Here is a 27879-nt window from a genome sequence, read left to right as displayed (position 1 = left end):
AGCTGTCTCTCTACCGTTCCACTCGCGAAAGGCGCGCGGGAAAAACCAGCACTTAAATTTTTCTGTGCGAACCTTGATTTCTCTTATTTTACCGTGAGGATCAGTTCTCCCTATGTAGGCGGGTGCCAACAGAATGTTTTCGCAATCGGAGGAGAAAACTGATGATTGCAGTTTCATGAGCGTTGCTACGAAAAGCGCCTTTGTTTTAATGAGTGCCACTGCAATCACGTATCATGTCTGTGTCACTATCTCGCCTATTTCGCGATAATACAAAACGAGCCGCCCATCTTTGGACTCTTTCGATGTCATCCGTCAGTCCCCCCTGATGCGGATCCCACGCCGCACAGCAGTACTCCAGAAAAAAATGGTTCAAATGGCTCTGAGAACTATGGGACTTAACATCTGTGGTCATCAGTCCCCTAGAACTACTTAAACCTAACTAACCTAAGGACATCACACACATCCATGCCCGAGGCAGGATTCGAACCTGCGACCGTAGCAGTCGCGCGGACTCCAGAAAAGGGTGGACAAGTGCAGTGTAAGCAGTGTCTTTAGTAGATCTGTTGCACCTTCTCGGTGTTCTGCCAATGAATCGCAGTCTTTGATTTGCTCTACCCACAACATTATCTATGTGATCGTTCCAATTTAGGTTATTTGTAATTGTAATCCCTAAGTATTTAGTTGAATTTACAACCTTCGCACAACTGAGGCGATATTTCATTGGCACGCAGTTTGGTTAGAAGACGCTTGTGAGGAACGGTTGCGAAAGCCTTCTGGAAATAAAAAAAAGAATCAATTTGATATACCCTGTCGATAGCAGTCATTACCCCATGAGTATAAAGAGCTAGTTGTGGTTCACAAGAACGATGTTTCCTGAATCCGTGCTGACTGTGTGTCAATAAATCGTTTTCTTCGAGGTAATTCATAATCTTCGCACAAAGTATATGTTCCAAAACCCTACTGCAATTCGACGTTAGCGATACGGGCCTGTAATTCAGCGGATTACTCCTCTTTCCCATTTTGGGTATTGGTGTGACTTTAGCAATTTTCCAGTCTTTAGATACGGAATTTTCTGTGAGCGGGCGTTTGTATATAATTGCTAAATATGGAGCTAGTGCATCAGCATACTCTGAAAGGAACCTGACTGGTATACAAAGTGGCCCGGAGACCTCGTCTTTATTAAGTGATTTAAGCTGCTTTGCTACACCGAGGATATCTACTTCTATGTTTCTCATCTTCGCAGTTGTTCTTGATTGGAATTCAGGAATATTTATGTCGTCTTCTTTGGTGAAGGAGCTTCGGAAAAGGGTGTTTAATAACTCTGCGTTAGTGGCACTGTCATCAGTAACTTCAGCGTTGTTATCGCGCAGTGAAGGTATTGATTTCGTCTTGCCAGTGGTGTGCTTTGTATACGAGTATGATCAGAATATCTTTGGATTTTCTGCCAGATTCCGAGACAGTTTGATTATGGAAATTATTAAAAGCTTCTCGCATTGAAGCATGCGCTATATTTCAAACTTCTGCAAAACTTTGCCAATATTGGGGATTTTGCTTTCTTTTAAATTTTGCATGCTTTTTTCGTCGCTTCTGCAACAGCGATCTGACCCGTGTTGTGTACCATGGGGGATTAGTACCATCACTCATTAATTTATGTGGTATATATCTCTCTCAATTGCTGTCGATACTATCTCCTTGAAATCATTCCACATATTTTCTACGCTTAGGTGATCAGATCAGAGGAGTAGAGACTGTCTCTTAAAAAGGCTTTAAGAGCTTTATTATCAGCTTTTTTAAATAGATGTATTTTGCGTTTCATTCTGATGGGTGTGAGTCTTACGGTATTCAGCCTAGCAGCAACTGCCTATGGTCGCTAATCCCAATTTTTCCAGGATTATTTGTTCCTAAGAGGTCAAGTATGCTTTCTGACTAGTCTGTCTTCTTCCTTAGGCTTCAATCTCAATTTCTTGTTTCCAACGAAGGCCCGTCATTTCACTTTCTTCCTTCCTTCCTGTTACTGCTTCAAGCTAATGTTTGTACGTTGCAATAAAGTTACCTTCATTCCTACTGTTCCATGTACGTTTCTCTCCCTAGAAATAATATGTAGTTAATAACACGCGGACTCTTTTCATATCACTATTCTATCCGTTAACACGTTTATCCTGTATATTTCTAGACGTAAAGAAGTACTCGATTTGATGGCTAGAATACTTCAGCTTAACGTCTCATACACAAAAGAGCCCAACTCGAGATTGGATAGTTAAAGAAATGCTCCTAGCATTTGCCGTAACTAATTCACAAAATTACAAATCACTTGGTATGAGGGGCAACCGCAGCTATGATGACACATTCCAAATGGGGAAAACCGCAACAGGTGGCTCATAATGATTCATTAACCACAACTTGTTTAACGAAGTTCTAATCAAATCTTCAGATACAATCTGCTGATCTAAAGAAGATTGAAAAGTCTTGATTAGAACAACGTTAAAAGAGAAACTAGAATTACTAAATTAATACGAGTATTGATTAGCAAGTAAGGTGTATGGACCTTTCCGTACATAATATCCTCAAAATCTCCGTAAGAATAAATAACAGAACTCCCCTATCTTCCAGCGGCTATTTTATTCATGACGATTGCGTACATCATGGAGACAGTTTCGTGCAGGGAAATAGGGGACTTCTGTTATTTACCTTACGAAGATTTTGTGGACATCGTGTATTAAAAGATGCATGTACCGCATTTGCTAATGAAAGTTATATTAATTCGGTAGTTCCTGTTTTAAGATAGTTCTAATTACTATTTTATAACTTCTTCAGGACAGCAATTGGTTACCTGATGATGAGTCTATAATTTCATGAGAATACTCATGATAAATAAATAATTTTGACGCAGGTGTTGCGGTTTTCGTCATTTGAAGTGATTCAGTAAAGATACGGAGATCTAAATCTAAAACTGAATCCTGCTACTCCCTATGTGAGTCTGGGGTCTGCTCCATCTTTTATTGTCGTTGGACTTGGAAAACACATCACACTCCATTGCGAACATTTCCTTTTGAGAAAAAGTGAAAGAAGATGTGAGTATAAGTCTTGTCAACGACTAGTCAGTTGCATTTTGTATCTCGAACCGCAAGTACTGGGTAAACTTATAAGCCGGCCGCGGTGGCCATGCGGTTCTAGGCGCTGCAGTCCGGAACCGCGCGACTGCTACGGTCGCAGGTTCGAATCCTGCCTCGGGCATGGAGGTGTGTGATGTCCTTAGGTTAGTTAGGTTTAAGTAGTTCTAAGTTCTAGGGGACTGATGACCTCAGATGTTAAGTCCCATAGTACTCAGAGCCATTTGAACCATTTTTAAACTTATAACGTTGATAACGATAGCAACACATTTATAATAATTATTTTACGAGAGCGTGCTGAAAAGCAGTGCCCCGAAATTTTTATGTGAAAATTCTCAAAACTTTTTGAGTAATACAAACTTTATTAGCACTCTACATCTTTATCCTTCCTATCTGCATATTAATTTCTCAACATAATCACCCCGGTGACGGACATATTTCTCCCAATAAGGGGCCAGTTTGTTGGTGTCGTGACTGTAGCGCGTTTGACTTTGTTGGCGGAGCCATAACCTAACCTCTGCTTGCACCGCTTCATCACTATACTCGAAAGTATTCTTTAATGTTTGAAACAGATGAAAATCAGATGGGACCAAGTGCGAACTGTGTGGAAAATAATCGATAGTTCATGTGAAAGGTTTTATTTATTCAAGAAACTCATTAACCTGTCTTTCATAACTGACAGCATGTGAATGGGCTGATAATTTTCGATTTCTTCTTTATTACTTTTCTTCAGCTGAGGTACAACTCTTGCCCGCTTTAAACACTCTGGAAATTTCCCTGATAGAAAGGAAACGTTTATTATGGTTATTAATGGAGCTTTCTATGCATTATTTCAGTACACACATCAGTGATTCATCTAAGCCCACTGACTTTTTATTTTTTTAGTTTTTGTACGGTTTTACTGACTTCATGCTCTGTCACCGGTAGCAACATCACTGTACTTAGTGCATAATTATTTACAGGTCTTATATTTGTTTTTGGAAAGTTTTGCAGTTACTTCCCTGCAATACTCGAAAAATGCTCGTTCACATAGTGCTTGGTTGGGTGGATCATTTACTGTTTCATCCCCTGTCTCATCAGTGTGTTGTTATACATTAATTTGTCTTTCCGTGTTCCTTTTTTATGACTTTTCAGACCGCGTTGCTTTTATTATATGCACTGTATATTATATTGTCTTTAAATGACTTTTTTGCAGAAATCAGCTCCTTCCTGTAAATTTTTGTATCTACAATAGAAATTTAAGAACTCTGGCTGTTGATAATTTAGAGAATTTCACTTTTACATTGGTTTCTCTACACACTTCATCCCAGCTTTGGTTTTCTAGTTCTTTTGAAAAATCATGTGTTTTAATTTCTGATAAATATCTTTTGTAAACTTGCTATTTAGTGAATTCTTCCATACTCTATTTCACTGTTATTATTTGGCAGAAATAGTCTGGTAGTCCGAGATATTCTACAGTTGCACCACATTTTTTCCTCTACATATTTGTTGGATTTCTGCGTCTCTACACCAGTGCTCAGTGACACAAACTACTGTGCAGTTCAAAAATTGGAGCTGAACTTCAGTGTGTTGTGTTTTATTTTTTATTGATTGCATGATTTGATGAATGATTGTTAAGTCTGTGAAATGTCCCATGCTATTTTTCCCAGTGGTTTCTTTTTCAAATGGTTCAAATGGCTCTGAGCACTATGGGACTGTCTGAGGTCATCAGTCGCCTAGAACTTAGAACTACTTAAACCTAACTAGCCTAAGGACATCACACACATCCATGCCCGAGGCAGGATGAGAACCTGCGACCGTAGCGGTCACACGGTTCCAGACTTATGCGCCTAGAACCGCACGGCCACACCGGCCAGCCTTTCTTTTTCTTCATGACATGTAGTGCAGGTGTAGTATGTGGGTTATTTGGGATGTTAGTTCTATTTTATGAGTAGTAGTTTCAGAATTTTTAAACTACTGGAGATACTCTTTAGTCAGGGAACCTGTCGTTTCGAATCATCCTAAAAAACCTACTTCACCTACACATGACAACAGTATCTGACCACGTGTGGCCCAGGATCCTCCCGCTGTACTCTCATCTTTACCTCCCAGTCCTGTTTAGGTGTAGGCCATGCTTAGTGAAACACCATCTATTGATAGTCACGACGGGCACTAGAATAACATGTGCGAAGTCGGCTGCAGTAGTGTCGTCTCTAGCCTCACATTAATCCGCCTTACAGCTCCATTAAAGCGTGGCCGATGGTGACGCTGGAACAGCTCAACAAAGCGTACATTAGTGCCGCGAATCAGGGAAGTTACCTGTGTCATATGCCCCATCCCTATCCAAACTGTTTCTCGCCCCACCCACTACCGCTCCATGCTCCTCTTTTGAGAAAACCTTACATAAATTCCTTAACTCCTCTATCGCTTGACTTAGCCTTGCATTTGGCCTGGTAGCTGCCCCTAAACTTCCCTGTAACTGAGGGCCTACACCTCGCCCTTGGCTACTACCTAGCAGCAGCACTTCCTTCTCCTAACACCTCGCACAATCCTACGCTCCCCGAGAACGACTGAAGTGAAGTATACTGCACGTTTCCTGCTCCTAGTCTTGCCTGAGGCTTCTCTCCTCTTTACTCTGCCGGTGATGGATACCTATTTTTAGTGTTGATAATGAAATTGTCAGATCATCTTCTCTTTCTGCCTGTCTCTCTATCAACAAATAGTTCCCAATCGCAGTCCTCCCGTCTATCTCCTGTGATCCTGATCAATTACTTGCTCCCTCCAACTGTGCCTGAAAGGCACAGATATTACCGTCTTGTTCCTCAATCAAAAAGTCCCTACTCCGTACTCTGCAGTTCCCGGAGCGAGCCTCTTCTGTTTTCCCAACGTTCTCCCCACTGTGACCCTCCCCCCTCCCTCCCACCATCTCACCCCATCAAATGGCTATGAGCACTGTGGGACTTAACATCTGAGGTCATCAGTCCCCTAGAACTTAGAACTACTTAAACTTAACTAACCTAAGGACATCACACTCGTCCATGCCCGAGGCAGGATTCGAACCTGAGACCGTAACGGTCGCGCGGTTCCAGACTGAAGAGCCTAGAACCGCTCGGCCACAGCGGCCGGCCCTCTCCCCATCCCCCGTGAAAATATTTCCTATAAGATTGGCAAAATATCTGCCTCCTCACTACCCTGTAACATCTCTCACATTTCCCACTCATGGTCAATTTCGAAAGGAGAATTAAGTGTAGCTTTAAAGAATGTATCAAGTTTGTCAAGGGCGCAACGCATGTAAACAAAAACGACAGGAAACTTTTTGTACCGTTTGCCGCTGTTTTTGTACTGATTTAGGATAATAATGAATGAAGAATGAATTGGTAGTTTCTTTGTTTTTAGAGTATTCGCGTTACCAAGATTGTTGGCTAGGTTTTTAAAAGTTTAAAGCACGGAAAATTTAGGCCTGTGAACTAATAAAAAAATTCGAATTTAGAAACGTTTAATTACACTTTTACGGCGAGAATAGACACCACTGAAGCTAGTAGCTGCCTTGTCTTAACGAAATTTATACTATTATGAAAACTTAAGTACAATTTTCAGTGTTTATGTTACGCAGAATTTCGGCCTAATTCGCGACCATCGGGATTTCAAATAACACGAGTTGTTTTTAAGGAAAATTCCTGTAGTAACAAGCCTCTTCTTCCCACTGATTTCCACCGTTCTATAGAAATTTGTGATTGGGAAATCTTTTTATTCACATTGTAAGTGGGCTGCAGGCGAACGAGGGTAGTCGTGCAGCTCTAATTATCACCTCGACAAAATAAAGTTATGTTTTTCATTTTTTTTCTTTTTGTCTGTAGTCGAGGTACACGCTGCAACCGCCGCGACACTCTAATGCAGCATACCGTTAGAAGATCCGAAACAGAAAGTGGCAGCCCACTGATGGAGTCGAGTATCGTACAATAATTGAATTTCGGATGCAGCGGGAATGTTATACGAAGGTCACTCCAAAAAAATGCACACTTTTTTTTAAATCCATCTTTTATTCTACACGTTTGAAAGTTTTACAGTGCGTAGATACATTCTTTAGTAACAATATTTTCATTTCTCCACATAATTTCCATCCCTCTTAACTGCCTTACGCCATCTTGGAACCAGCACGGTATACCCGCACGGTAAAATTCTGGACCAACCTGTTGGGGCCACTGTTTGGCAGCGTGCACAAGGAAGTCATCATCTTCAAACCTTGTTCCACAAAGAGAGTCTTTAAGTTTCCCAAAGAGATGATAGTCATATGGAGCCAGGTCAGGACTGTAAGGCGGGTGTTTCAGTGTTGTCCATCCGAGTTTTGTGATCGCTTCCATGGTTTTTTGACTGACATGTGGCCGTGCATTGTCGTGCAACAGCAAAACTTGCCGATATGGTTGAACACGACTCAGTCGAGCTTGACGTTTCTTCAGTGTCGTCACATATGCATCAGAATTTATGGTGGTTCCACTTGGCATGCTGTCCACAAGCAAGAGTCCTTCGGAATCGAAAAACACCGTAGCCATAACTTTTCCAGCAGATTTTTTTTTCTTGGCTGTATTTGCATGATGCCATTGCATTGATTGCCTCTTTGTCTCTGGTGAAAAATGATGGAGCCATGTTTCATCACCTGTCACAATTCTTCCAAGAAATTGATCTCCACCATTCTCGTACCGTTCCAAAAGTTCGCTGCATACTGTTTTTCTTGTTTCTTTGTGAGCCACTGTCAGTATCCCGGGAACCAACCTGGCACAAACCTTTTTTAACGCTAACACTTTCAGTATTCTGCAAACACTTCCTTGCCCTATCCCAACGTAGCGTAACAATTCGTTCACTGTGATGTGTCTGTCAGCAGTCACCAATCCGTTAACTCTCTGCATATTGTCTGGAATGTGTGTAGTACGAGGCCTGCCGTTGCGAGGACAATCCTCAATACTGCCGTATCCGCTTACATCACGTAACCTGCTTTGCCCATCGACTAACTGTACTGCGATCGACAGCAGCATCTCCATACACGTTTTTCAACCTCTTGTGGATGTTTCCCACTGTCTCGTTTACACAGCACAGGAATTATATGACAGCACGTTACATCTGACGAACGTCAAGTGTAGCAGTCATCTTGAAGACATGCTGTGACGGTGCCACTCACGGGAACCGGTTGAACTAAGTTTGAAAACAAAGGGGAAGAATGTATCAACACACTGTGAAACTTTCAAACCTGCACAATGAAAACTGTATTTTTACAAAAATAGTGTGCATTTCTTTTCGAGTGACCCTCGTACCTGTGTCAACTAATCCAGAAAACTTCTTTAGTTGTATGGATTGGCCTATCACAGTTGCGACATTTTCGCTGCTTCCGAAATTGAATTACCGTGCGATACACCACTCTACTCTCGACTAAATGGAAAGACCTTGGTTCAAATGGCTCTGAGCACTATGGGACTTAACAGCGATGGTCATCAGTCCCCTAGAACTTAGAACTACTTAAACCTAAGGACAGCACACAACACCCAGCCATCACGAGGCAGAGAAAATCCCTGACCCCGCCGGGAATCGAACCCGGGAACCCGAGCGTGGGAAGCGAGAACGCTACCGCACGACCACGAGATGCGGGCGGAAAGACCTTGGAATCTTACTTGAAAGGCTAGTACGTTCACCAAAACTTGCGGTTTTGGCTTAATAGTAACGAGTTTCGTCGGCAAACCAATGAATCTCCTCGTTTAGGAAACTAGATTTCGATATCCTCGGCGAACATCTGGATGGGCGTGTTCTAGAATAATCCACAATTTGCGGCGATATGGATGCTGGCTACGGCAAACTGGAAAAATGAACTCGTGCTGTTTGATCTCTGTCACTGTATAGAGACAAACCTGTGCAGCGTCGGCTGGTGCATTACACGCGTTCTGCAACACATGGCGCCTGGTATAGCTCGCGCCCGTCCAGTGTTTGAGCGACGCCTGCGCGCGTCCCCTGGAATTGGCTCCGAGTAAACAGGAGCGGCCCGCGCATGCGCGTGGCGTCCCAAACAAACAGCGCCGGCAGCAGCGACGCCTTTTGATGTTGCACCAGTAAAAACAACACGCGCCGCCTCAGCTTAACTGTCTCTTAAACGCCACTGCCCCGGTCGGCGCCGAATAAAACGCTCTAAAATCCCCGATAGCGGCCGTGTTTGTTTTCCCAGGGTCTGTTTGTGACGTTCCTTTCCAGAAACTATTTCCCGGAGATGAACTGAACGGGAGGTATATCGGCGGCGGCTCCGGGAATAAGTTAGCCGACTAAAACAAACTGTCTGACCGGACACGACAGCTAATTAAGACGGATCGCACTCTGCGCTGAAATCACACACCTGTTTCGCTGCTCTTTCCGTTTGGGTCATCTCTCAGCTAGTAAACAGTTTCCTGCTGCACACCAACATCGTTAAGCACTGCTGCGAAAGTGGCAGGAGAAGTTTTGTTTACGTTCAAAATGGTTCAAATGGCTCTGAGCACTATGGGACTTAACTGCTGTGGTCATCAGTCCCCTAGAACTTAGAACTACTTAAACCTAACTAACCTAAGGACATCACACACATCCATGCCCGAGGCAGGATTCGAACCGGCGACCGTAGCGGTCGCGCGGTTCCAGACTGTAGCGCCTAGAACCGCTCGGCCACCCCGGCCGGCAGAAGAAAATATTGATAAAGTCATATGGAGAAGATGCGATATGATAGGATTCCAAAGAGAATACTGAGTTAACATTGTTATATTTTAGCCTTATATTTGTAGTCTAATCTCTATTTTATTGCTCCACTTATTTTACTCCATTATTCTTTTACACTGCATTTGAGTATATCTCTGTACACAGTTTTCGATCTAGCGCGTACTGCACTATCTTTATTGTCATATGCCCTATTTAAATTTTCTTAAGCTCCTATCATTCTCATGTGTGAACTATGTGAATATGGACGGGCCTCCGGCGCCATTCTAACGTATGGCTATGTTTAGAGTTCGTGCACGAGGTCTTGTTCTGCGCTGCTCTGTCGTCACTTCGTTGAGGTAATATGCATTTTCCAATTTCTCCTTCGTTCTCTATTCATGCCCGTCCTCGGTGTATTTAATGATTAATTTTAAATATTTTTTCCGTATAGGTTGCCTTTTAGTTCGTTTTATTCGGTGTCATACCTTCTTTGAAGGATGCTTTTTGGCAGAAAATTTTTGATTTTTTAACGTGTACTACATTGCGTGTGTGTATGCAATTTTATTCGGTCGGTGTTTCAAGCTTATTTTGCTTGTATAGTAGTCCAGGTTAGGACCACGCTGGATTAATTGTAATGTGGTCCTCCACTTATATTTTCAGGTAACCTAATGATGCTCAAACCGGGAGAAACGCATCGTTCTTGAATTAATAAAGAACTTTGACAACGTACGACTGCTTTTTACCGTGGCAATAATAACGCTGCTGTGCGACTACACAAAGAAGGAATGGAATAATGCCGGCCGGAGTGGCCGTGCGGTACTAGGCGCTACAGTCTGGAGCCGAGCGACCGCTACGGTCGCAGGTTCGAATCCTGCCTCGGGCATGGATGTGTGTGATGTCCTTAGGTTAGTTAGGTTTAATTAGTTCTAAGTTCTATGCGACTGATGACCTCAGAAGTTAAGTCGCATAGTGCTCAGAGCCATTTGAATGGAATAATTTTTTTAAAAAATTGTCCTTCTCCAGAAGAAGGGGCAAGCGAGAGTAAGGTAAATAGATAGCTGGCTGGCATTGTAATGATGGACTTCCTATTTCGGAAAAAAGAGATTATGAAACACATGTAAGAAGGTAGATAGTTCTGGAAAGTCTAGCGTGTGAGGGCTTACGGTAAAAGGAAAAACAAAAGCAATGTAAAGAACAGAAGAGTAACTCCGTTGAAGACGAAGGTAATCGAAGGTACATGCAAAATGTTAACACTGATCCAGTGTTGTGACAGTTACGGAAGGATGGAGGAGATAAAAAAGAGAGGATTCGATTATCTTCCCCAACTAGGAAGAGCGTAAGTTTGCCGGTCCGCAGACACTGTTGTGATAGTACAAAGACAATTACGAAATACTTGTGATATGGTAACTTCAGAGCTGTTGCCGTACAGAACTAGACGTTAGCGTAGAAACTCTCAGAATAATTAATTCTATCTTGAGATTCCATGTTAGAAGCTACCAGGTTAAGCGAATGATAAAGTGTGAATTTTAGTTGCCAAAGTAGGTTAGATTTTGGTGGAAAATGCATTAGAATTCAAACCACCACTGGTCTATTCAGACGACCAGTAGTTTTGTACACATCGTACTGTTAATAAATGGTACAAAAATGACAGTGCGTGAGGAGTAGTATTAAACAAAGTTCTGATCGACATTTGTCACCTGACGCGTAGCGCTTGACAGCAGAATACCTGAATCTACGCTGCTGCTATCTGTCTACCTCTGCTTTTCAGCTATGAACACTAGCTGCGATTTTAGCTTGCCTTGTCGAAGAGTATTATAATTTTGGCACTAGTCGTTTTAGGCATCGTCTACAATAATTAAAAAGAGCTGCATAAAAAGTCCGAGAGATCTCTTTGGGAGTGCGGAAATATGAAGCGAATTGTGTAACTAATAGTTCCCACACCTGTTTGTGATATAAACACGGAAATTAAACTAATGTGATATAAACACAGAAATTAAACTAAGAGTCTGTCGATATTCCCCAGTTTAATGAATGGCAATTAATTATAAATACATGGAGCCATTGGCTGCAGTGCCTTACCAAGATACGTCGACCACTGAGTAAATTATTCTAACGAAGAAGATCTTAAAGAGATCAACTTTTTGAATAACATACTGTAACACGCAGTGTTCGTCAAGTTTCTCTAATATATTCCACTGGGAGTACGGCAAGGCACTGTTGTAGATCCGTTACTGTTTACAATGTAACTTGGGTAAGTTCCACGAGGCTGCTCGCGGACGATGCTGTTTTCTATAGGAAGAAGTCTGTAGCGAAATGCAGGAAGACCAATGGCGGATCGATTGTTGGTGGATGAACTATCAGTTGCTCCTGAACTTCAATAAATGTTACGTATTGCGCGTAATTAGGCGAAGAGATCCAGTACTGTTCAATTTTTATGTCAGTGGTTAATCAATGGAACCAATAATTTTTTATCGAGTCATATGTTTTCTGACTGGTCTGATGGAGCCCGTCACGAATCCGCCTCCCGTGCTAACCTTTTCATCTCAGAGTAGCACTTGCACACGACACCCTCAATTATTTATTGGACGTATTTAAATTTCTGTCTTCCTCAACAGTTTTTACGCTCCACGGCTCCCTGTCGTCGTAACACTTTTTCTGTTACGTCTCCCTTCTTCTTGTCAATGTTTTCCCTGTGTTCTTTTCTTCGCCGACTATGCGGAGAACCTTCTCAACATTCGTCTGAAGCACCACATCTCAAATGCTTTGGTTCTCTTCTGTTCCGGTTTTGTCACATCCCATGTTTCACTGCTATAAAATGCTGTGCTACAGAAGTACACTCACAGAAATTTCTTCCTTAGATTATAACCTATGTTTCACTTCTATTGGCCAGGAATGCCATCCTTGCATGTGCTAGTCTGCTTTTTATGTCTTCCTTGGTTGGTCCGTCATGGGTAATTTTGCTTCCAACGTAGGACAACTGCTGAACTTCGTTTGTACTTTGTGTTCACAAATTTTGATATTAAGCTTCTCGCTATTCTGAGTTCCGCTTCTTGTTATTAATTTTCTCTTTTTCCGGTTTATTCTCAATCCATATCCTGTACTCATTCTGTACTAAAAAAATGGCTCTGAGCACTATGGGACTGAACATCTATGGTCATCAGTCCCCTAGAACTCAGAACTATTTAAACCTAACTAACCTAAGGACATCACACAACACCCAGTCATCACGAGGCAGACGAGCTGCGGACACGCATTCTGTACTCTTACAAATAGGCGAAGGCACATGTCCTACTAACCAGACGTTTGGCCTCATAAAATTCAACAGTGATTTCTGCAACGTCAAATTTATACAAACATTGTGTGGTGTCACCGCCTGACACCACACTTGCTAGGTGGTAGCCTTTAAATCGGCCGCGGTCCGTTAGTATACGTCGGACCCGCGTGTCGCCACTATCAGTGATTGCAGACCGAGCGCCGCCAAACGGCAGGTCTAGAGAGACTTCCTAGCACTCGCCCCAGTTGTACAGCCGACTTCGCTAGCGATGGTTCACTGACAAATTACGCTCTCATTTGCCGAGACGATAGATAGCATAGCCTTCAGCTACGTCATTGCTACGACCTAGCAAGGCGCCATTATCAGTTGCTATTGATCTTGTAATTCATGTATCATCAAGAGCGATGTTCACCAATTATGGATTAAAGTTAAGTATTCCAACAGATACGTACTATTTTTTTGCTAGTCTCATATCCCTGACCTGTTCCAGACCTCACGCCAGCCTGCGTGAACTTAAACGCGTGCCTTTCGGCTTCCTCATAGTGGCTTGGCTGTCTTGCCAAGTCACAACACATTGTTCACAATGTACCAATCAAGACCGGCAACTCTCAAATATGAAAGTGCAATTTTGGCATCTAAAAATAAAATTGTCGACGATATTAACTTTAATATTCAAAATAAAATTCCCGGTGAAGAGCGAATATACAAATTGATCGGCACTATGGTAAACGTTGAAGAAAGTGTGAACTTACCTACGAAATTTCTTAACACTTTGCAAGTTTCAGGAATGCCATTACACTACCTTCGACTTAAAACTGGGCCTCCGATCATCCTGTTCAGAAATCTCAACTCATCAAAACTATGTAATGGAACAAGGATGATAGTCAAACAGCTATCGAATGACATCATCGAAGCCGAACCCATGACTGGAAAGTACAAAGGACACACACTATTTATCCCCAAAATACAGCTGATCTATACTGAACTGCCATTCCAATTTAAAAAAACTGCAGTTCCGAATCAAATTAGCTTATAGTTTTACAGTTAACAAAGCGCAAGGTCAAACTTCAAAATATTGCGGCATCAACCTTAAAAAATTTTGTTTCTCTCACGGTCAACTATACGTAGCTTACTAATGAGTAGGAAATTAGAAAAAATTTGTACATATATGCCCTGGATGACAAAATGAGAAATGTGGTTTATAATTACGTATTGTAAATAGTTAGAACACGTTTTCAATAAAAAAATTTCACCCCCTATATTTTAAAGTTTATCCTTTTATTCCAACTGCCACACAATCTCGTATAAAATCCCTGAGCGAAGTCGGGTACCCCAGCTAGTATTTCAGTATACTTTCTCATTACATTTTAAAATTATTGCAATCACTTTCTGTGTGCTATAGTTTATTTCTGAAGTTAGTCAAATTACTCCAGAAAAGTAAGACTTTTCCAAGTGTTAAAAAAATATTCTAAGGTACAACATGCGCATGTATACAGGAAAAAATAATCTAATGAAATTTGAAAGTGTTGAAATTGAGAAAATCTTGCCCGTACTGTATATAATGGTCTATGTGTTACATTATGACTCTACTGCAAACCAATTAGTATAAGTATTAAAAACACCATTTACAAGATAAATTCTTTGGAATATAAGCTACTGAAAGCTAACTCAAGTTTCTAGTTTCAAGGCAGACAAAATTCTTAAGACATTAAAGAAACACGGTTAGCAAATATCAAATGCTCCATACTAGGAAACCTGTTTCCGTTTCAAGAAGGTACAAAATGGTGCACGGCCCACGAAGTACGACTTAACAGTCCATACATTATGTAAGTAGTTTCAAAAAAATACAGAATTCTGCTCACCGTAAAATTATGCAACTGAAAAATCGACAAGATCTTCCAAACAGCTTTGATATATTATACAGTACTCAGAATTGTAGATCAACCTCATGTCTCCCAACAACAAAAACAGTAAAAAAATGCCAGAAATTAAATACTGTGGTCTCCAGGGTGCATTCCTACATGTGATTCTGAAATCGGCCACTACACTGACATATCGACTGGGAAACATAATGTTTTCCTAAACACCTATTTCCAGTCTATAACGCTTTCCAACTATTATGGAATGGGACCTCTCCGCCTCGCTCCGTAAAACTTAATAAACTCAAAGAATATCATTCAGTAAGCAGTTTTTTACAAAATAGAGTCTTGACAGGGATGCAGTACTAGAAACAATAAAGTGAAGGAAATCAAAAACAGATTTGCAGGTAACAGTCAAGATTTCATTTACATAAAAAATACGCTTTTCTGTCCGCCTCCGTAGCGTAGCGGTAGCGTTACCGCCTACCACCCAGGAGCCCGGCTTCGATTCCCGCCAGGGGACTGGGTGTTGTGTGTCCTTCTTCAACATTTTCGTCAACATTGACTCGCAAGTCGCCGAAGTGGCGTCAACTAAAGGGGACTTGCAATACGGCCTCTGAACTCCCCCGAATGGGGTCTCTCGGCCAACAATGCCATACGATCATTTCACTTTTCGCTATTTTAAGCGTCTAAGATATTAGAGTGATGTAAATTAGTTCCTATTCAGAATGTATGACCAAAGGGAAAAAAACAGCAAGTAAGCTATTAGGATATAAGAAACGGAGCACAACCACGAACAGCTCAAGTATGCGGAAGATTTATTGCGTTTATTTGGAAGAAATTATCTCGCTTATTGGCGCTACCTGATTTAGGAAAAATCACGGAAATCGTAAATCTTGGTGGCAGAATAAACGGAAATCGTAAATCTTAGTGGCCGAGTAGAGATCTGAACTCCAGTTCTGCGGAAAGCGAGTGCAGTGTCTGAATCACTGCGTCAAATCGGTTTTTCGCATCGGCTATGAGAGTGCGAAGGAAAAGCAGAAAGGTGGAAGGAGTATATAGAGGGTCTATACAAGGGCGATGTACTTGAGGACAATATTATGGAAATGGAAGAGGATGTAGATGAAGATGAAATGGGAGATACGATACTGCGTGAAGAGTTTGACAGAGCTCTGAAAGACATGAGTCGAAACAAGGCCCCGGGAGTAGACAACATTCCATTGGAACTACTGACGGCCTTGGGAGAGCCAGTCCTGACAAAACTCTACCATCTGGTGAGCAAGATGTATGAAACCCTCAGACTTCAAGAAGAATATAATAATTCCAACCCCAAAGAAAGCAGGTGTTGACAGATGTGAAAATTACCGAACAATCAGTTTAATAAGCCACAGCCGCAAAATACTAACACGAATTCTTTACAGACGAATGGAAAAACTAGTAGAAGCCGACCTCGGGGAAGATCAGTTTGGGTTCCGTAGAAACACTGGAACACGTGAGGCAATACTGACCTTACGACTTGTCTTAGAAGAAAGATTAAGGAAAGGCAAACCTACATTTCTAGCATTTGTAGACTTAGAGAAAGCTTTTGACAATGTTGACTGGAATACTCTCTTTCAAACTCTAAAGGTGGCAGGGGCAAAACACAGGGAGCGGCAGGTTATTTACAATTTGTACAGAAACCAGATGGCAGTTATAAGAGTCGAGAGACATGAAAGGGAAGCTGTGGTTGGGAAGGGAGTAAGACAGGGTTGTAGTCTCTCCCCGATGTTATTCAATCTGTATATTAAGCAAGCAGTAAAGGAAACAAAAGAAAAATTCGGAGTAGGTATTAAAATCCATGGAGAAGAAATAAAAACTTTGAGGTTCGCCGATGACATTGTAATTCTGTCAGAGACAGCAAAGGACTTGGAAGAGCAGTTGAATGGAATGGACAGTGTCTTGAAAGGAGGATATAAGATGAACATCAACAAAAGCAAAGCGAGGATAATGGAATGTAGTCGAATTAAGTCGGGTGATGCTGAGGGAATTAGATTAGGAAATGAGACACTTAAAGTAGTAAAGGAGTTTTGCTATTTGGGGAGCAAAATAACTGATGATGGTCGAAGTAGAGAGGATATAAAATGTAGACTGGCAATGGCAAGGAAAGCGTTTCTGAAGAAGATAAATTTGTTGACATCGAGTATAGATTTAAGTATCAGGAAGTCATTTCTGAAAGTATTTGTATGGAGTGTAGCCATGTATGGAAGTGAAACATGGACGATAAATAGTTTGGACAAGAAGAGAATAGAAGCTTTCGAAATGTGGTGCTACAGAAGAATGCTGAAGATTAGATGGGTAGACCACATAACTAATGAGGAAGTATTGAATGGGATTGGGGAGAAGAGAAGTTTGTGGCACAACTTGACCAGAAGAAGGGATCGGTTGGTAGGACATGTTCTGAGGCATCAAGGGATCACCAATTTAGTATTGGAGGGCAGCGTGGAGGGTAAAAATCGTAGAGGGAGACCAAGAGATGAATACACTAAGCAGATTCAGAAGGATGTAGGTTGCAGTAGGTACTGGGAGATGAAGAGGCTTGCACAGGATAGAGTAGCATGGAGAGCTGCATCAAATCAGTCTCAGGACTGAAGACCACAACAACAACAACATGAGCGTGTTCTTGTGTTCTAATATGCTGTGCAGTTTTCCTCTTGTCCAGCTGACTCTCCATGAAGGTACATACCAGACAGATAACCATTTTTGAAATTAGCTTATCCAGTGTCAATAACGAATATTACACCTTGACAAAAAATCAGATCACAGATGCACAGAAATGTAAAGTCAACTATTTAGAAAACACAGAAAAAGATTGTAATTGATATACAATTACTTGGGGGTGGTTGTGTGAAGATTAGGACTGATCTCGGGCGGTCATGACTAGGCGAAGCGTACGACAGCCTTAAATTCATTAGCAGAAATACGGAGAAGCTGCAGTTTACCTTCAAAATACATTGTTTACTCTATTTTTTTAATGGGTATGCTCTTAATTATGCGGGTTCTCTGATTAGGTCAAACTAATAACAAACGTTGAGTCCGTGTAAAGAATGGAGGTACGATTGGTCGCAGGCTTGTTGATCTGAGGAGAGAGTGTTATAAATTCTGATAACTCCTATCTGACAAACAATCAAAGAAAGAAAATGGCGACACATACTCAGAAAATGTGAAGAACGCATTTTATGGCTGGCGACTACGCATAGTGTTCAGCTAATTAGGAGTTGGAAGGAGATGGGGAAGTAGAATTACTATGTTCATTTCCAAGAAACCATCTCGGTTATTTGCGTTGCCATACGGATCGTACGGATAATGTTGCGCTAATAAGAGATTGTACACAAATATATACGGAATAATTCTTCCAAAATTTCAAATGCAAATGGAACTACAAATATCCGTCACATATCGTACAATAAAAGTAGCTCCCTGCCATGCACTTTGACCAACAGTTTGCATATTTAGATGTGGATGTCTCCAACAATGTCGAGACCTCCTTCAAGGCACAGTTCATTCTGAGTCTTTCCGGACATACCTATTGACCCGACATATTGCCGAACAAACATGTACAGGGTGCTACGGTCGCAGGTTCGAATCCTGCCTCGGGCATGGATGTGTGTGATGTCCTTAGGTTAGTTAGGTTTAAGTAGTTCTAAGTTCTAGGGGACTGATGACCACAGATGTTAAGTCCCATAGTGCTCAGAGCCATTTTTTTAGAGCCAAACATGTACAGGGAAAGAATAATCAGCTGTTGGATTGTCTCAATCTTCCATACTTTCTAAAGTCAGTCATCTTAACAAAAATAGGTTTTCGTTGGATTTGGTATCAGTAATAATCAGAAGTAGCATTAATGTCGTTCTGTTCTGATGACCCTTCGTGGATTTTACCTTTCTTTTGCGCTACGGAACTAATTTTACTTACGTTACGTCGACTTGTCGTAAGCATGTGAATATAGGGGAAGGAAACTGAGGACCCACCTCCAGAGCTTCCCCAGCGTCTTGCTCAGCTCGGCGTTGTGCAGCTGCGGGTACTGGTCGGCGAGCTTGCGCCTCGCCGCCTGCGCCCACACCATGAACGCGTTCATCGGCCGCTTGATGTGCTGCTTTCTCTTCGCTGACGACTTCTGCGTCACGGGTAGTAGCGTCCAGTCGTAGCCTGAGCAAACACACCCTCGGTTACCTCGACTTCCTCGGAAAACAATTTCTTATTCAAAAAAGGCAGGAAAGGGAGCCAATTAGTATCCCACACAGTTCAATTTTGGGTCTACTGATGACACTTTTACACTTATCTTAGTAGCTTTCAAATTGGGATTCTGCATATAATGTAAATACTTTTTGGAGATTATCTAGATATTATAATAGTTTATTGGGTCTCTTAGACATACAATCACAAAGCCACTCTCAATAATATTATTCAAAAAATTATGAACTAACCAGGTGACCCAAGCGGGACCTTCGTGCTTTTATAGTCTTAAATAACGACAGTACTTGGAATAAGTGGAGTCGTTGATAAAAGGGAAGATGTGGGACTGAAGAGAAAACATGTTGAAAAGTGACCGAACGATGTAAAATATATACCGAACGACGTAAAATATATAGTCATGAATTTATGATACATCCTTGTATATACATTTCCATGCACATATATTTGAACAAGATTGTTTACAGAGTATGTCAATACCTCGATGTAAACGATATTTGACCCAAGAATGTAATCTTCGTGTACTTTTTGCTTTCTATTTTCTTTAAGGGGTACAAAAATCTTAGTTGATTTAATTACCTTTGAAAAGGCTACATACAACTGTCCGTAAGTAGAGACGGGATTTGGTGAACACAATCCTGCTCTTTGTAGCGTTTGTTCCTGTGAGTTGTTTGCAGTGATAGCAAATGCAATTTTAATAGGCAACTGTCTTCTTGTCATTTGAAAAGGCATGCTTCGATCAGATGCTGTTAAGTTTATCCGTGGCTGTGCAACAGTTTCCTCGGTGACACTCAGCTGACCATTAATTGTCAATCGACTGAATTTTGTTACAACCATGTGTGCTCCATTGACCCCTGTTTAACATTCAGGTATGTAATCAACATGACTATAATATGTTGTGTAAGTGTAAGTTTATGTGGTGGTAGTCTCGACAGGTCTAATGAGTGTAAGAATTCTACAGGATGTTTATCATTTTGGAAAGAATATTTATTTATAAAAGTCAACTTGTACGTTAGGCAGAGATAAGAACTACAGCAGCGATCACGGTATAATCTATGACAATACTGCAAAAAATTATCCAGTTATTAAGTACTTTAAAACAAAATAGAGTGTGTAATAAGATAATAAGAAAAGAGACTCTCTTACTCGAGATTAATAACTTGGCTTCGTAAAATATAGGTGTGAAGCTGGGCATTTATAATGCTCTTTTGCCAATCATAGTTAAGTCTCCTTTACGTGAAACAAATGGGAAGTAATGGAGCAAAATCAGTTTGCAATGTCAGAAATCGGTTTAAAATCCTTTCTAACGCTACCTTACTCACCCTCATACGATTAGTATCTGTTGAGGCAAAGGGATATTGGCTTGAGATATAATACACGCATCAAAAAAAGGTTTGCATCATCTCGGTTCAGAGAGTTCCGGAGCCTGTACAGAAAATTGGGATAGAGATCAACATAAACATCGTTTCCGCCCTTTTTATTGCTCCTGAGAACCACACTTTGCATGTTGTACCACCATACAGTGAGAGCTTCAGAGGTGGTGGTCCAGATTGCTGTACACTCCGATACCTCTAATACTCAGTAGCACATCCTCTTGCATTGATGCATGCCTGTATTCGTTGTGGCATACTATCCACGAGTTCATCGAGGCACTGTTGGCCCAGATTGTCCCACTTCTCAATGGCGATTCGGCGTAGATCCCTCAGAGAGGTTGGTGGGCCACGTCGTCCATAAAAAGTCCTTTTCAATCTATGCCAGACATGTTCGATAGGGCTCATGTCTGGAGAACATGCTGGCCACTCTAGTCGAGCGTTGCCTTTATCATGAAGGACGTCAGTTACAAGATGTGCACGATGAGGGCACGAATTGTCGTCCATGAAGACGAGTGCCTCGCCAATATGCTGCCGATGTGCTTTCACTATCGGCCAGAGGATGGCATTCACGTATCGTGCAGCCGTTACGGTGCCTTCCATGGCCACCAGCGGTGTACGTCGGCCCCACATAATGTCACCCCAAAACAGCAGTGAACTTCCATCTGGCTGCATTCGCTGGACAGTGTGTCTAAGGCGTTCAGCCTGACCAGGTTGCCTCCAAACATGTCTCCGACGATTTTCTGGTTGAAGACATATGCGTCACTCATCGGTGAAGAGAACGTGATGCAAATCCTGAGCGGTCCATTCTCCATGTTGATGGGCCCATCTGTACCGCGCTGCATGGAGTCGTGGTTGCAAAGATGGACCTCGTCATGGATGTGGGGAATGAAGTTGCGCATCATGCAGCCTACTGCGGACAGTTTGAGTCGTAACACGACGTCCAGTGTCTGCACGAAAAGCATTATTCAACATGGTGGTGTTGCCGTCAGGTTTCCTCCGAACCATAATCTGTATGTACGGTCATTCACTGCAGTAGTAGTCCTTGGGCGGCCTGAGCGAGGCACGTCATCGACAGTTCCTGTCTCTCTGTAATCTCCTCTATGTCCGAACAACATCGCTTTGGTTCACTCTGAGACACCTGGACACTTCCTTTGTTGAGACGCCTTCCTGGGACAAAGTAATGAGGCGGACGCGATCGAACCGCGGTATTGACCGTCTAGGCATGGTTGAACTACAGACAGTACTGGCCGTGTATCTCCTTCCTGGTGGAATGACTGGAACTGGTCGGCTGTCGGACCCCCTCCGTCTAATAGGCGCTGTTCATGCAACGTTGTTTACATCTTTGGGCTGGATTAGTGACATCTCTGAACAGTCAAAGGGAGTGTGTTTGTGATACAGTATCCACAGTCAACGTCTATCTTCAAGAGTTCTTGGAACTGAGGTGATCCAAAACTTTTTTTTATGTGTGTATATATGAATGATTCTGTGTAAACGGACTTTCCCTTAATCTTGAAAAAAATCGTAGTATATTCATTTCTTCTCAGTATTAGAACAATATCAAAGCTAGACGCAAAGGATTAACAGAAACTAAAAATTATATCAGAATGTTCCAAATTTTTGAGTATAGATACTGACGCCATAATGCAATGTAAGGAAAATAATACCTTCTCAAGCAGATACATTCAGCAGCTGTGACATGATCCGCCATTGCTAGTCTTGGAGAGAAATAGTAGGAAGGAGAAGAAAAAAATGTCAGTCATTACTTCCCGCAGTGACCTCTTTCTTAATTGGCCGAATCTTTCTTCTATTTCCTTTTTTGTCACTACTGTCCATAGAATCTATATTATGTGCATTATACAGCCGTATTGATAATTTACTCTTCTCTGAAATCAGTATCGCTTATGAGTATTCGGTATCCAACTTCCTGTGATTATGCTGTTTGGTCCATCAACAATACAGTCTTTTTAAGATTCTTCTTCCTCCGGGTTTATAATGGGGCACTTTATGTGGAAACCTGTCTATGGCATCCAAGTAAAATTAAATCGGTCTATCTGTAAATTACGTACCTTTTCTTCTGCGGGTCCTTCTTTTCTTGTATTTTTATTCCGAACTCTGTTCCTCAATGTTACACCACTCAGAGAACACCAAAAACCCCTTTTATGCGTTATTCAGTTTGACTTTGTCATTTCGTTGAAGAGTTCAACATTAAATTCCATATAGGAGAGTATATTATGAAATGACATTGTGAACCGTTATTTGTCTTTCTTTTCTCATTTTTAAGCAAAGATTCCGTTTAATGTTTCATCCAATTATTTATACTTTGATAATTATTTGTCTGTGGTAGTTTGGTTTAAAAAATTAAAAATGTAGCTATTAAAATGTGTAAATTTTCTTGCCTGTTCCACTATTGCAACTTCTACGCTTGAAAGATTTTATTTCAGCTAACAGCCATTGCCTTTGCTTCAGCTCCTAAAATTTTAGTATTATGCAGCATGGCATTGTTTTAAAGCAGATCTAAATGTACCTCATAATATCGGAACTATAGTCTCATTTCTTAGAACTGCTGTTAACTTCGATTTTAAGGACTCTGTAAAGGTTGTATTACATAAAAGTGAATCAAATCGAATTTATCACGATATTTGAAACTTTGTATATCTTCTGTTCTATGAAATATATCACCTGTTCTAATTCTGTTACCTCTTAACGACTTTCATTACAGCTAGCTTCTCAAAATTCACAAAATATATCCTTTTTTCCATGAAAATCTTGAATTCTCGATGCTTCCCATTTTACAAGGCATTCTGATATTAGACTAGATTATGTAGGTCTACAATATGAAAGTGAAACTCTATGAAAAAGGGCAACAGTCTAAATGAAAAGGGATTAGGAACCAGACCAGTCCCCTTCCATCCATTCCCGTCAAATATTTTTTCCACTAACTAAACTGAATTTCAATAATTCAGTAATAATCGATAGATTTTGGGCGTACAATAAGACAATATCTGATTATCGATGGCAGTTCCTGTGTGAAAACTATTTGCGTGTAAAGTGAGTTGCAAACCTCACATAGTAAAGACTATACTTGTAAGTGAAATCGTGGCATAGTGGGAAACAGTGGAACTAAGTACAAATAAAGGTAAGGAATCGGAGTGAGTAGGTGTCACAAGGTGAGGCAAGTTAGGTTATGAGTAAAAATTAAATTACATAAGAACTGAATTTTGTAACATAGCAATTACCTATATGTTATAAATATAAATAACTTATAGATTTATCCATGAAATAAGATTAGCCATACTTATACAGAACGTAAATGTACGATGAAACAATAATCGATTTAAAATAAACTGAAAATGAATGGCATAGATGAGTATGATAGGCAGACATTGTGAGAAGTGTAGATAAATGAAAAGGCTATGTGAGGTTCGAGAAAGCGAAAGTCCTAAGGTGAGTTTGAACATTCACCCTACTTATTGTTATATATAACGAAATGACCATGATGATAAACGAGAAATTTTGGGAATAATGAGTGATAAATAGAAAAAAAACACCTTGCATCGGTTTTGAATCAGTAACTTTTTAAAATTCAACATCGTGCTTCATCCAACTCCAAGCCAGAAACATCTGTATTTGGCGGATTAGGCAAGTCAAGATGTAGATTGACGTTGCAACCAATCGGAGAAAAAAAACAACCTGCAGAAAAGCACACATGCAGTGACTAAGACTCGCAATACGTGTGCCTGCGACTGAGAGCCCACATTTCATATCCCGGTAAAAATTCCGCGGACTTCTTGTTACATGTCCTTGCTACACGATACCAGGAGATCGTCAAGTTGTAAAAGCATTCAGAGTTACGAAAAAAGTCAAAAGGGAAAACAAACAGAAGTCACCTGATACCGACCAATAATGATTTATTTTAAAGAAATTTTAAAATAAGGGCTATAAAGCAAGTGTTCACTGGAGTCTGGTAATCTGCAGTTCTAAATATGCTACCAGATTCACTGATTTTTCTGAGAGTAGTATATTTCGAGTAAATGGTATAGAACGCACTTAGAGTTAACCGTTAATACGTGCTTCAACGTTTTAGTTAGTTAGACAAAAATAGACTATTGTAGAAGCAAAATGTACCTTCCTCGTCATGGAAGCAGCAGCTTATCCGCCACTGGAACATGAGGCAACATTAAATTGCGCCAGCGTAATTGTTATAGCCTACTCGGGGCTACAGTACATGGTGTCAAATACGAATGATCTAAGGAATTAAACAAAAAATGAGCAGAAGATGGCGTGACACTATGTACACTATTTGGTTTTGGGATTGTTAGTGGTAAGGAGTAGCGCGTCAAACCAACACTTCAGGGTACTCAGGGCGAGTGTATCACCCGATACAATGCTCTTGGTTGTAGCGAAGGCAATGGAGCGTACAACGAGAGTTCACAACGCTTTAACAATGGACTATCTCTTCGGAACTTGATGCATTAGAGCTTAAGAAGACCGGCTTTCTTTCCCTCGTAGACAGGCCAGTTAGTTCTCCGAACAAACATTAATTTCGAGATAGAGGAACGCCTTTAGGCGAGACGTATAAATCGGAGCAGTGGCAGCGAATGCCAAAGAATTCGAATCGAAATACGGCCGTGTGGCTAACTAATAATGCTCGAGCATAACGGAGACGAGGGACAAATAGGAAACACGTAAGCAGGAAATAGCTAGAGAAAGAGGAAAAAGTCCAGAACTTGGCCCGGCTCGAGGGAATGTGGGCTCAGGCTAATTATCCAAACAATGGTGGCTAGGTACATGTTCTAGGTTAGATGCTGAGGAAGATATGGTACCATTCAAAACACCAGCAAAAACTTGGCGTCCTATCATTGTTACTAAAAGTGAACAGGTATTGGACAATTTTAAGTGTAGTGAACTGGAAGAGAAAAGATCTATTTGCCAGGGAATATACTGGGTGCCTTTAACATACCGCGACTGGAATTTTTCTCGAAAACGGTAAGACAGACTTTATTCAAGTATAATGCGTCTTGTGCAGAACATTGAGGGCGAATTAAGCGCAGAATTTCGTATTGCATGGAAAATGGAAACAACATCAGAGTTTCGGATGGAAGTGAGATACTAAATGAGGATCGTTGAAAGAAGAGCTCTCAAACCGAATACGTCTTGGTCTGGAAACATTTGATAAGTTATTCCCTTTTCAGTTATATTATTGGAAGTATCCTCTAACCGTTCTCACCGTCAACAAAATATTTTAGCAGAACAGTAGCTATGTTGAGAAGTTTCACTTTAACGTTGTAAGAGGAGGAAAACTTAATATTAAGACTGGATTTAATTACAAGTGTTTCTTTGTTGCCTCAGTATCTTTTCTGGTAACATTTCATTGCTGCTGGCGTTCAGATGTCATCTGAATAAAAATTTTCCCGCACTATGGATAGAAAGAAAGGACAAGAGGTAACTCGTCTTACGATTCGCAGGGACACATGGAAGACCTACAACAACAGATTACATAACTGAGCCTAATTCAGAAGCATGCCTGTCTGTACCAACTGCAAATCTACGATGGGCGAACGAAGACGGGACACAAGTATCCTTCGAACAAGGAGACACAATCTTAAAAATTGAGTGCAGTAAGCCGAACAGTTTTAGGAAATACGTTCTTCTGCAATAATTTGTAAAAAAAAAAAAAGACAGTTCAAATCATATTTTACTACTCTTCAAAAAACAAGAAAAACAGTTATTTAAAACATGATCATTTCTACTTAATGACTATGTTTGCTCGTAACAAAAATGTGTTGCAACGAATAATTTGAAAATTCCGATGGTGTTCTGTTCTAATAACGGAGCACAATGAAAAGAAGAGGATTCATCGGATTCAAGGGCTTCGAGTCGCTTAAAATAGGGTCTTGGAATGAATACTCTGCTGATTCCTATCCGCCACTTCGAATGCGCAATGTAAGCTATACTTAAAAAACAAAACAAAAAAATGCAACGCCAAAAATATTTCACTCACGATTTCCGCCGTTTAACTGAAGACTGACGACAGATGTTGCATCCGACGATGTTTAAACAACAAATCGACAAGACTATGTCAATAACTGTATCTCTAAGGTTTTAAAAAGTACGCAGTGAAAGCTATTTTTCCTTTTTAAAATTTCGTCCCATTTCATTCATGAATCGGAAACTAGACCTTCATACCGGAAGAAGTTTAACTAACCTTATGATCCTGTACCCTAAGTTATTGTTACAAATTTTGAAATCTTCCTCACAATTTTTTAAAAATGTTTGTGGAAATTGAACAGAATCTCTTTTTGACGAATTGCTCAGCATACCTGTAATATTTATTATTCACAAACCGACGTTATTGCTATTCTTTGTATGCATTTCACATTCTGTATTGGCCTGCCTTGGTATCATTTACAATCTACTTGGTCGCTTGAATAGCGTTGCAGCCGTTTCCCTCTATCCTGCCTGTGAGCAGAAGTCTATTCCGTACTGTGAACATAACGAAAGTTAAGTGATACTTCCATTGAAAAGGAGTCATGCATTGTTAGTACAAAATAATCTTACGGTATGAAGTTATGCAGATGTGATTCGCTATTCCAGCACATCATGACCAGCACTTTTTACGATTAAGTATCAAACTCCATTTCTTCCTCCGTAACTTCGGCGGAAAATTTATAGAATACTGTATAGCGGTGCATACCTGTACGCTTATAATACACTCCAGTCACGCCTTTACTGATCATCGGGGCTCAGTTCGAAGCAAGAACCATCACTGAAGACAATTCTACTCCAGTCAATGAGATTCCAGTTCGAAGATGTGTCAGGAGAGGCCCCGGAAACTGGTGGGATACCAAACTGACTGTCCCTGCCATACGGCCCGACAACCAGGATTGATGGTCTGTGGTGCCATTTCTTTACATAGCATGACCCCTTAGTTTACCATCCGCGACACCCTTACAGCACAGCGGTGCGTTGACTACATTCTACGCCCCGCTTTGTTGCCCTTGACGTCAAGCCATCCTGGGCTTACATTCCAGTATGATAATGCCCGCCTGCACACGGAAAGAGTTTCTACTGCTTACCTTCGTGCTTGCCAAACCCTACCTTGGTCAGCAAGTCGATGGTTCTCTCCCCCAGCTCGATATCCCCCATCTCGGGATTTTGAAGATCTATCGCGCCAACTGGACAGAATTTAGCACGATATCCCTCGCTGTTAGTAGTAGTTTATCCTGTAGTGAAGTAGAAGTGTATAGTTCCTGTGAATTATTATGGGTGGAGGTTACACTCAACAACCGAGCTAGGTTAATAGTTGGCTCCTTTTACCGACCTCCCGACTCAGCAGCATTAGTGGCAGAACAACTGAG

General features: G+C 41.1%; 1 protein-coding gene across 1 annotated transcript in view; it reads right to left on the bottom strand.

Moving 5' to 3' along the window:
• The window catches only part of LOC124606322 (transcription factor SOX-10-like), a 65519-nt gene that overhangs the window by 24345 nt on the left and 13295 nt on the right, over positions 1 to 27879 (bottom strand). The window contains exon 2 of the mRNA XM_047138305.1: positions 18926 to 19103. Coding sequence (XP_046994261.1) covers positions 18926 to 19103 — 178 coding nt within the window. The remainder of the gene's footprint in view (positions 1 to 18925; positions 19104 to 27879) is intronic.

This window comes from Schistocerca americana, chromosome 3 (assembly GCF_021461395.2).
Source record: "Schistocerca americana isolate TAMUIC-IGC-003095 chromosome 3, iqSchAmer2.1, whole genome shotgun sequence".
Classification (NCBI taxonomy): Eukaryota; Metazoa; Arthropoda; class Insecta; order Orthoptera; family Acrididae; genus Schistocerca; species Schistocerca americana.
This window is presented reverse-complemented; position numbering and strand designations above follow the sequence as displayed.